The sequence below is a fragment of the Balaenoptera physalus genome (genome assembly GCF_965194825.1).
Source record: "Balaenoptera physalus genome assembly, chromosome: 11".
Classification (NCBI taxonomy): Eukaryota; Metazoa; Chordata; class Mammalia; order Artiodactyla; family Balaenopteridae; genus Balaenoptera; species Balaenoptera physalus.
In genome coordinates, this window is record NC_138896.1 from 88,172,923 (window position 1) to 88,185,219 (window position 12,297).

General features: G+C 36.9%; 1 protein-coding gene across 3 annotated transcripts in view; it reads right to left on the reverse strand.

The window, feature by feature from the left end:
* The window catches only part of SUCLG2 (succinate-CoA ligase GDP-forming subunit beta), a 255,788-nt gene that overhangs the window by 99,091 nt on the left and 144,400 nt on the right, over window positions 1-12,297 (reverse strand). For all 3 annotated transcript variants that reach the window (XM_082412336.1, XM_082412338.1, XM_082412337.1), the window contains 2 exons: window positions 5,569-5,730; window positions 3,299-3,441 (listed from right to left, as the gene is read on the reverse strand). In XM_082412336.1, coding sequence (XP_082268462.1) covers window positions 3,299-3,441; window positions 5,569-5,730 — 305 coding nt within the window. The remainder of the gene's footprint in view (window positions 1-3,298; window positions 3,442-5,568; window positions 5,731-12,297) is intronic.

The window sequence follows — 12,297 nt, forward strand, 5'->3', positions numbered from 1 at the left end:
ATCTGTGTATCTCAATTCATGCAATAAAGTAACCCTCTGAGGTAATAAGTACTGTTATTATCTCCATTTTATAAAAGAGGAAACCAAGACACAAAAAAGTTAAATGACACGCCCAAGGTCTCACAGCCAATACGTGTTAAAGACAGGACTGCAACCCAGGCTGCGTGGCACCAGAGCCCCACCAAGAATCCCTTCCTTCTTAAACGAGTATTTGGTGCTTATACAGCACATTTCTTGCTAGACATTTAAAGGGCTTTGAAAATTTGACTCTAACTTGGATCTAAACCAGGAAGCACAGTCAAATCAAGTGAAGTGACTTCACTAATGCCAATCATATGCTACTGCTTTTCAAAATCAGGCCTCCCGAGGGCAACAAATTTGCTTAACTTCGGACAATACAGTCGAGGTTACTGTTGAGATTCATATCAACCATCTTTTTCTTTAATTCATTTATACAAGATGTTTTACACACTCCAGATGTTGTTGCACTCATTTTCTACACCTTTGGAATTCTAAATTTAAAATTAGAAGCAAAAGCCAAAGCACCAATCAGGAAAACAAAAACGTAAGGCTAACATTCTTGATAGTGTTTCTCCTTTAAATGTGTTCAAATTCTTTACAGATTACCACAAAATCCTACTTCTACTTTTTATTTTATATCAATTTTACTCCCTGTGATTTTAAGAACATTAATGTTTAGAATCCTGGAAGTTAAAATGATGAGGGTGAGATCATATCTATTCTACCACCAGCAGAACAAACTCTATTACCTTTCTCTCATCTCAAGCCCAGCTGGAAAATAAGAGAATTATAAAATATTTAATGATACACTTCATGGGAATCCAGTTTAGAAAGCTACCTAGTAAATACTCTTGTTTTAGACAGTTTGGCAGAGGAACTTCACTTCATATATATTACAAACAAATAAGGAACAGATCAGTTATAAAGGTACGTGTCCCAATGAAAATCAGCATTTGGGCTAATAGTCAAGTGAAAGAAACGCAAGTCTCAGCTCCATGGCTGACGTTAGGAGTGGAAACATATGCCAATCCATATGAATGTTGATGTCTATTACTTGATCAGTAGAATTAGCTTGTACATATAACAAACAAGTAGTTGTTAGTATCAGTTGATTTAAGTTTAACAACAACAGGCCTTTTGTAATTTTGAGTTTCAGTGTATTCAACTGACTAATCCTTATATCTAACAAGAAAATCAATACCTTTGAAATAATTAGCTTTGGGCTCTGGGGAATCTCTACTTCTGGGCAAATGGATGGGGTTCTACTTGAAATAATTACTGCCAGAACTATAACCAGTTTCCTTGCAAGATGGAATCAATTCATCTATACTATTTTTTAGCCTCTGTTCTCTGAAATCTGTGAAACAATGCCAGGATTGAAAATACCCATTACATTTCTATGCTTTTTAACGGGCTTTGAAATTTCAAGATTTGGAAAATGTACTGTGAGATGAGCCAAGCATGCATTTTCCTGATATAGCATGAGAAAAATAAAATAATTCCCACATACCTTTATCTATACAAGATGACAGTCAAATCTCAAAAAAGTTTAAATACTCCAAGCATTTGAAAGTATTCTATAGGGTAAAGTCAACATTTTTGAAGAGATTGTTTTTTTTCAAAAATAAAAACAAAAAAAGCTCTCCAAGTGATTTTTCATTCCCTTCCTGTACTTTTATGAAATTAAAATTCTGGATCAGCCCCTAAGAAAAGATATTCCAAAGAAAATGCAATGATTGTCCTGTTAGATTTAATCCTTTGATGGTTCTCTTTAATTCTCAGCACTGAGTTTCACTAAATGTACAGTATTTCATTACAGTTGCCTGTCCTCTGGGTACTTTGCAGTTCAAGCAGTTTAAAGAGCTGTGTATTATGTCCATGGTATTTACAGATTTCAATTGGTTTGAAAATCTCTGGGATAAAAATTATTCTTCCCTTAGAAAGGAGTAGGAAGGAGGGATAAATGAATTAATAAATGATTACAGAGCCTCTGATAATATTCCTACTTAACCAATGAAAACGAGGTGCTTCTGTAAACAGAAAAATCAACTGCAGACACTTCACGGCTGGGTGACTTTGGACTTCAGTGACTTTGCTATTCCTGAACAACCCTGGAGCAATGAAGATAAGTTGCTAATAATGTTTAACAATTTTATGTGTGTGTATGTGAATCAGAAGGAAAAGATAGCAAAAACATAAGGTTACCAACTAGTCATAATGAAAACAGACAAGCATACCACTAACCTAAGACAAAACTGCATGCACATGATACCCAAAATGCCAGTCTATTTATGAGTGGGAAGCTTCCATATTAAGTTCAGACAACATTTCTTTAAAAAGAATCTGATATTGTTTTCATTCATGATTTTCTTAGTGATGGTTCAGATTTCCCATGCCTTCAGATATGTCAGGAACCAAGAGAACGTGTCACATATTAACAATATTAAGATAATGATTCTCAAATAAAGTTTACAATCATATGGTTGTGCTATATACACTACCCCAAAGAATTGTGAAGAGAATTAAATGACATATATCAGATATTCAAAAAATATTAGTCTTTTCAATATAATAATATCCACCTAAATCTTGTTATCATAGACAACTGAATACCTACAATGGAAACAAATCATACTGGTATTTAAATTGATTAAATATTTACTGAATACCTACTATGCACCTAGCATGAGTATGATAGCTACATTCTAGTTAAGAAGATGCCCATGAAACAACATTATATGCTACTTAGAGCATATGTTACGAATTGTAATGTATGTAATTGTCAGAGATGTAAATTGAAAAGCATATAGAAGGAGGTGGGGTCATTATTTTCCAGTAATATATAATATTATAAGCCTGTAACTTTCTTCTGTCTTAATCTTATAATATCTTCAGCATCTTTATGAAAGGAATCTGAGACTCAGTCCTCTCTAAGTCACATAAGCATAGAACTAATCGCTTCAGTGTGAAGGACCCAAAAAATATTTCATGCCAACCCATGTTTCATTATTTGCACTACACTTTTTAAAAAAATTTCCTTCTACCTCCCAGAACTTTGTAAGCACATACCCTGAAATAAAATCCTAGGGGCACTTATAAGCCTTTCACCCAGATGATTTAAACCATCATGCATTCAATGGGATATAAGGCAGGATTTGCACCTGGGGCTGCAAAGTACATGGTCTGGCTTATTAACCCTTAGCAGCAGGAACAAGGTAGATCTTGATGGTGAGAAATCATTACACCATGCAATCTCCCCTACAAAGAGAGAGGTTACCTTAGGATCAGCTGTGAGTAATTTGAATGCTTGATATACTTGAGATTCCTTTACACCACCACCAAGATCCAAGAAGTTGGCTGGCTTCCCACCATTCAGGAAAATGATGTCACAGGTAGCCATGGCGAGTCCAGCACCATTCACTGTGAAATGCAAATGGCACACAAGACAGGATAAATTTAACAGCATGAAAGGGTGCATAAATTTTGTCCCTCCCCCATACTGCTAAAAGAGAACCCCGACTTCACTAGGCCAATTTCCACCCTGCTTGGAATTCTATTCAACCAGATAAATTCATAGACTTTAAGAATAATCAGGAAATGTGCATATAAAGAATAAACAAAAAAGACCTGGGAATGGGAAGAAGGATTTATTGAGAAGTTAAATCAATCTGGGAAACACAAAGAAGGGAAGAGCTTAAGTAAGTAATAAATTTGGACTATTAGTAGAGGAAGGAGTTTTAGGTTCTGGAAAGTACGGTGTTTAAGAGAAATGGGAAAGAGAGGAAAAAGGATATGAAAAGTTGCTAGAGCTTATGAATTACATTCTTTTTAATATTCTTTAAGAGATTTGAGTAAAGAATGTGATTCTTTCAATTTTTTGTTTGCTGAGAATATGCTCCTTTGAATGTGGCATCCCTCTGGGGTTGAACCACAGGGGTCCCAACTTCAATAGGACTCCACACTTTTTTACACTTAGCGCAACCATGCATGTTTGTGTGTTCTCTGAGAAACTTAGAAAGCAAATGAACAAATTACAGCATCAAAACAATATTCCTAACCCCCGTTCCTGTTTCAAATTAATATCAGAAATGTTCACTAGCAACCTGATCATTAAAACTAGAACCAAAATGTTGCCAACATCCTAGTAGCTTTTCTTTAGAAACCAAGGGAAGAGTTTTAACATAAAAATTCTTATTTTCCAGAGCAAAGTTTTATTGATCAACTGCACTTCCTTTGCTTCTTAAGCTTAATTATAGGAAATTGCTTTCCTTAGATTAGAAAGCGCCCAAAAAGTGCTGAACACAGCAGAAACTCTCCAGGTAAAGTACCTTTCACTTTTTCTGACCCCTGAATTCCTCAGGTAAGCCTATGAACTGTGACTAATTTAATTAAGTCTGGGACAACTAAAATAAAAATCATTTATATATGATCTTAAAACAATGTGAAATGTGTTAATCATAGCTTATGAGACTGCTACCTTGGTCAAATCATGCACACTCCTACAGAGGCTACAAAGAATATGTACTTAATTTGCTCTAAACACACCATTATATCTCTCCCCTTTCTAAACGCCTACAAATATTGAGAGCATATTAACTTATCAAGATCAGAATGATGTGAGTGATCTGGTACATTAGAGTTTTTGCTGCAAAACAAAGCAAGAGCCTTTGGTATCACTTGTAATTGGATGTCATTTTCTATTGTATTGAACAGCAAACTACTGGATGAGGTCTGTTCAGTTCTGAATATAAAGATACTGCTGGTTTAATGAGCTACAAATCTTTTTTATTTTAATTCCATTAAGATTAAGACCTCGGTTTCAAGTGCGATGAATTGCTTCCACCAGAAACGGAAAGTGTATAAATCTCAGTACCATACGCTGTGGACAATGCAGAAACTGTATTGCCTCTATAGGCCCATTCTTATCTCTGCTAATAAGCCAATTTTACAAATTTAGATGGCTATGATAAAATCAATTGTCTTATTAATAAACTGACATAATGGAGTAAACATTTTATCATTTGGTTTTCACAGCACCTGAAACTTTAGTATAATGATTAAAGTATTCATTCTCTTCTACTTCCTCTAAGAAAGCAATTTATCTTAAACCCAAATTTCAGAATAATTCCTAGCGTATTAACATTGACTAGAGTAGCAGAAGTTCTGACCTTTACTAATCAAAGTTTAACTGAAACACCTTAATGTTGTGGTCCTCAACTGGGGTGACTGTGCTTACCAAAAGGTAATGTCTGGAGACACTTCTGGTTGTCACAACTGGTGACAATGTAGCACAGGAAAGCGCCCCACAGTCAAGAATTATCCAACCCAAAATGTTCATAGCGCGAGAAGTGAGAAACCCTGCTTTAAACTGGTGACCACCAGCCAAAATGAACTTTGGGAAGAAATTCTGGGTTGTTTCTTAAGAGTTTTTGGCTACAAAAATCTCATATGTTTACTCGCTATTGGGAAATAACATTTCAGAAACCAAGGGGCCCTAAATTCTGCAAAAATCCACAAATGATTCTTTTTATATAACTGCTTTCTTACCAAAGCAGGCAATGTTCCCGTCCAGCCCTATGTATTTTAGATCATATTTGGCAGCTTCATTTTCAATGGGTTCATTCTCTGATTTGTCGTCCATAGCAAATATGTCCTTTTGTCGGAATTCTGCGTTGTCATCAAAGTTTATCTTGGCATCAAAACAGACAACTAATAAAGAAAAAAGAAACATACCTAAATATCTCGTAAGGATCTATAAATTAAGTTCATCAGGCTGACAAGTGCGGGAGAAAGAAAGTCAAATATTGTCATTTTTTCTCATGCTTCAGGCAGGAAAAGCTGTTATGGCTTTCTTGACCTTTAAACTTTAAGGCTACAAAGACAAATATGACATGGTCCCTGTTTTCAAGGGACTTACATCCTAATAAAAAGCATAATAATTTATATCTGTTGGTTTCTATAAAATAACAATGTAAGTTGCCATTACTCATTAAAAGCTACAGACTGGCATAGCTACATACAGATTTGATTTGCAATTTTTATTACAGTTCTTATTTTTAGTATTTAACCTTTCACTTCAATGCAAGGAGAGACTAGACAATAACACTTAATGCTGTCCCCCTATGTCCTTCTTTTGATGTTGCAAAGTGAAGTTTTTATTTAATCAGTATCCTCACTAATATGTCTAGAAGATATAGTGGAAAGAACACCAGGCCAGAATCAATAGATTTTTTAAATTATTTGATCCTTAACTAAATCTGTAACTTTGATAAAAATAACCTTCTTTCTGGACCTCAGTTTTCTTATTTGAAAAATGGAAACAACAATCCCTAGACTGCTGATACACTTACTCTGGGGTCTGCTAAAACTAGACCATCATCTTGATGTGAGCAGGACCATCTTATGACTCTTGTAATTCAAGATACAAAACATTAAGAGACCAAGACTAGTCAGTTACAATGGAATGCTGCCAGGCATTATTAGCCCCACTGTCTCCACCCTCTGGTGCTTGCAGAAATCTCTAACTCTTTTTACTGGCTAGGAGCCCTGGACACAGTGAAACTCACTCAGCGACAGGGATGGACCACAGAGTTCTCCTTGATTTACAGATCTTCCACATGTACAATCAGGTAGCGACTGCAGTGGGGAGGGGTGGTGTGCTTGGTGTCTTGGATCTGATCTCTTTTATTACATCCCTTAGAGTAGAAAGTAATTGTCTATGATTACATTCCATCATAACCTTCTTTTACTCTGCTTGGGATATCGACAGGCAGGGATCTCTGACCATGAATTTAGATATTACCCGTTCTCCTCCAGCATTGCTGATAGGCACCTAACTCTTGACAGGGAAAGAACCACCTTCATATATTTCACTCTAAAGTAATGACCATGGTCTGTTAGTCCCACTTGCTTCCTATGAAAAGAAAATATTGTTACATTGTAGCATCCTGGAGTTAAAGACCCCAGGTAGAGGCTTTTTCCAAGGGTCTCTCTACCACAATAATTGAGCACTTCGGTACAAATCTGTGCAGAATTGTCATATTAACATCTAAGAATTCTCAGCATAAATAAAAGTCCAAACCACAAATTACTTAAAGTAGCACTGACTGACAAGGGAGAATCTTATATAGAATTTAATGTCTGCCTGAGTCCTCTGTGTTGCCACAAAATGTCCAACCCCTTTACCCACACACTGTGAATATACAGAGCAAATGAGTAATTACTTTCCAGAATAGTGAAATCTTAAAGATGGAATCCTACCTTACCAAAGGAATTGGCCAATGTTCTCTGCTTGCTACAGTAGCATTTTCTCAGCAATTAATGACTGGTATAATAATCGATAGGAAAGCAACATCACTGTTGGCTTTCCATTGGGTTTACAAATATATATTAATTAATTTATTAGTAATTTTAGCTCCTCCATTACTCATTGGCAAGATTACTTGAAACCAACATGTTCAGAATGAATGGGCAAATGCTATAAAATTGACTTCCTAAGTGAAGAGTTTCAAATAAAAGAATTCTTGGTCAAGATTAATAAACCAGTAAATCAAAATAGGTCCAGGCTGATCTTTGCCCCTTACAAAGACTACAGTTACAAGCTACTTGAGAGAGAGTGTAATTAATGGATAGGTATGCAAAGCGCAGAAGGCAGTCCCAGCTAAATGCCTGCAAAGTCAGATTTTCAAAAGACTCTTTTTCTTGTAATATGATATGTATGCCAAGTACAGAAATGAGTTCACTATTTGGGGACCACCTTGAGAGAACTTTAGAGTTAACCTAGGACCTAAAGATACTGACTGTGGGATGGTAGGGTTATCTATAGGTAGGAAAAAAGGTGTATCTACTACAGTCCCTTGCCAACTGTTCTCCCTCTGTAGAGAAAATTAAACAACATAATTAGGTCAATGTATGTATGTCCAAGTACTTTTAGAAATTAAAAACACTACATAAATAGGAAGTAAGTAAGGCAACTTTAAGGAGTAATGAAAAATATCCAAAACTGAATTGCCACCATTAATGCCTAAATCTTTTTCGGGGAGGGTGGTGCTGGAAGGAGGATAAAGCATTTTAAGGAGGTACGTGGATTCTGTTAGACACATATTTGTTAAACCTGCTCAATATTTTTAAAATGGTCCCAAACATACAAAGTGCTTTCCTGCCTTACAATCTCAGTTCATAATGTTACATCATCTGAAAGTTTTCCCTTGAACCTGACCATTTAACGCAGACTCCGGCATCAAATACACCTGGGTATGAATTATAACTCTCACACTTCCTGACCAGGGAGCCATCGTCTCTCTTAAGCCCAGTGGCCTTGTCGATCAAATGGGGACCAGAGTATTTTCTACTGCACTGTACTGAAGGAAGGGGAGGATGCATGCAAAGCACTGAGCCTCACTGACAGCTGCCACTCACTGGTTATTTTCATTATTACCAATGCCATCCTCTACATGCACAGTGCTTTCTTAGGGCTTCAGAAATACGATAGGTCCTTATGGCCCAGGCTACAGGATTCTCTTCTCTTCCTATCACTAAAAATGACCTGTACTTTGTCCCATTCCCTTATAATCCTAGACTTCTGTTTAGAGTACATCTAAACTAATGCCTACTGGAGTTTGCACATGTACAGGTTACCTATGGTTTTCAATAAAAATACGATCTTCTGAATACATCAGAATTTTCCCACAGGAAGGATTTTAATGGTTGGCATTTCAGGCTTTGGGACTGACAGAGAAGGAGATTTTGCCTAAAGGATGATGATGAAAGAGATGACTTTGGTGATCCTCGAATCACACCACACGGTTGCATAAGGCCAGGGAGGCTACAGATGTGTCTAAAACAGCCCCAAGTGAGACTCTAAGTCAGGCAGTGGCAGAGTACAGCCCTTAGGCCAGCTCACTGCCTGTTTCTGTAAATGCGGTTTTACTGGAATTCAGTCACAACCATTCATTTACACACCTCTATGGCTGCTGTCCCAAAACAACAGCAGAGATGAGTGGCTGCAATAGAGACTAAATGGCCCCCAAACCCCAAAATATTTACTAACTGGCCCTTTACAGAAAAAGGTTGCCAATCCCAGCTAAGCCACATTTCTCATCACATTTGTATCCTACTTTAACAACTGAAAAAATAGTCACAGGTATCATATTTGTATGAGTGAAGGAGAAACTTAGGAAAGTTCATCATACTAGTGTGAAAACAAAAAAGTATAACAAACAAAATAAACCAAAACTTTCAGCTTGCACAAAAGGAGTAGATCAATCCCTGAATACTGACTGACTCTTACATGCTAATTTCCCCCTGCAAGACCCCTCCAAGTACACTTTCAGAACTGGTGGGTTAAAAATGGATTGTCTAATTCAAAAAGAGTCAGGTACCACAATGTTCACTGCAGCACTATTTACAATAGCTAGGACATGGAAGCAACCGAAGTGTCCATCGACAGATGAATGGACAAAGAAGATGTGGCACATATATACAATGGAATATTACTCAGCCATAAAAAGAAATGAAATTGAGTTATTTGTAGTGAGGTGGATGGACCTAGAGTCTGTCATACAGAGTGAAGTCAGTCAGAAAGAGAAAAACAAACACTGTATGCTAACACATATATATGGAATCTAAAAAAAAAAAAAAAATGGTTTTGATGATCCTAGGGGCAGGACAGGAATAAAGACACAGACATAGAGAATAGACTTGAGGACACAGGGAGGGGGAAGGGTAAGCTGGGACAAAGTGAGAGAGTAGCACTGACATATATACACTACCACATGTGAAATGGATGGCATATATACACTACCACATGTGAAATGGAAGCAGCTGCATAGCACAGGGAGATCAGCTCGGTGCTTTGTGACCACCTAGAGGGGTGGCATAGGGAGGGTGGGAGGGAGACGCAAGAGGGAGGGAATATGGGGATATATGTATACGTATAGCTGATTCACTTTGTTATACAGCAGAAACTAACACAACATTGTAAAGCAATTATACTTCAATAAAGATGTTTAAAAAAAAATGGATTGGCTATGTCAACAATAGTGCAATAAAATAAACTTCCTTGCTCAGACCTTGGCTTTTTCATTTAATAAGACAATAAACTATGGTAAAATGTATTTTTGGAGGTGCTGAGCTTGGTTCAGATATTAAACTTTTCAATGTCACATTAATGAAACCTCAATTCTATAGAAAATTCAGCTCGAACAAAGGCCATTCTGTGTACAAAGTGAGTGAAAAAAACACACCTATTAATATTTATAAAACAATTTTCACCATCAAAAGCATATTGTTATATGCTTGATAGATTATACAAATGAATTTTCCTTCTGAACAAATATCAAAGAAAGCTGCAGTACTTATATTCATAGGGTGTTTTTGTTGTTTTGTTTAATGGTGTGAGATCCTGTGAGCTGCTAATTCAACAACCTCGATGAAGAACTGAAGAACGTGACTGGCAGTTAGCGGCCTCTGACCCTACAGTTTTAACAGAAGAATGTGCCACAGAATTAAACAAAAGAAAAATACATTTCAGAGGGGAGACTCACACATAAAAGAAACATAAAAACAGCAGGAAATAAGACTTGTCATAATTATTTTGGAAAATAATCTGTCTTCAAGCAATGTACTGAATTCGATTTGTGATAAATAACCATAACGTGCTACTGAAATGCACTTTGCCAAGATGGCTTTAAAACGCTGATACTTCCAAATTAGTCCACTTTCCGTTAAATGTTAATATTCAAAGAGTTGTATACTCTTGAGAACTTTCCTTTAGTTGCTGTGAAAAGAGAAAAATAGACACTAGGCGGGAGGGAGCTTTGGAGGAACGTAGAGAACTGAGAATGTTCTTGAAAATAGTCTTGTGTATAAAGAGAGAAACACAGAGAAACACCCACCAACAACATGGGCACTTGCTAACACAGAGCAAGAGGGTGGTTATTTAGGGAAATTAATCTGAAGAAAGAAAGGAATTTGATGTGCCACTTAACTTTGGATCACCCAGCCTTAATTCTCTTGGAATCTTGGCCAGATGGTCACTGTTTTAAATTGGGTTTAATTCCTTCAGCTCAGTGAATGGATTTGGGCTCCAACTGATGAAGATGCCTTAGAGCAGGAATTCTTAATCTCAGGACTACTGACATATTGAGTGAGATCATTTTCTTATGAGAGGGACAGCACTGTGCATTGTATGATGTTCAGTGGCATCCCTGGCATCTACCCACTAGAAGCAAGTGGCATCCTGCACCCCAAGTTTTGAAAAGCAAAAAAGGATGTTAACTAGATTCACTGTGGTGATCATTTCACTAAATAGATAGACATAGATATAAATCAAATCACTGTGTTGTATACTTGAAACTAATATAATGTTGAATGTCAATTATATTTTAGTAAAAAAATGTGTCGAGACATTGCTAAACAGCCCCTGGGGAACAAAATGCCCACCCTCCCCAATGAGAAACATTGTTTTAAAGATACCAAAGAAACGAGTCTGTGTGCAGGCAGATCTGGCTGAGAATGGGATGAAAAGAAATAAGATATAAAATCTCACAGTGGCTTACAAAATAAGTAAATGAAGATAGGTAAATAATTAAAAATGAAAAAAACCTTGCTTTTTACTTGGCTACAGCTTTAATGAATTAAATCTGGCACTGCAATTGGACAAGCAAGGAAAACAGTTCATTTCTTTCTATTTAATTGTTTGCTTTCATTTCAATAAAAGTTGTCATTCTCATAGACATGTTTTAACTCAATGTCCCTTTTTCCTTTGCGAAACTGCCTTTTTCTCACCATGTGATTCCAGCTCAGTGAATGGTCTAGGTGTGCACATGTGACCCAAGCAGGGCCAATCAGCATCATCTGAAAGGACTGTTACTGTTGCTGGAGGAGAATGATGAAAACTGAGAGCCACCTTGGCTGACAGCTCCAGAGGTGCTGGCTGACAAAGACGCTGAGTTAGAGGCAAGCAGCACTGGGGAACCAGAGAACCCCTGATTACCTTCATACCTTAAGCCAGTCCACTCCTTAAACGTCTCTGTAACACAAGTAAAATAAGTACCCACCTCCCCAGGGGGCTTTTTAACAAAAACTAGGCTGATGTAGGTTTGTGTCACTAACAACCATTATAACCCTAACTAGTAGTCACTAAACTACATTACAGTCAGTAGTGCCCACTTACATTGTTTGAATCAGACTATTAATCACATTGGAAAAAATCATTCTTGGGGTGTACCAAAAATTCCCCACTGGTGACCTAGCAGCGTAGATGTTATCAAGGCC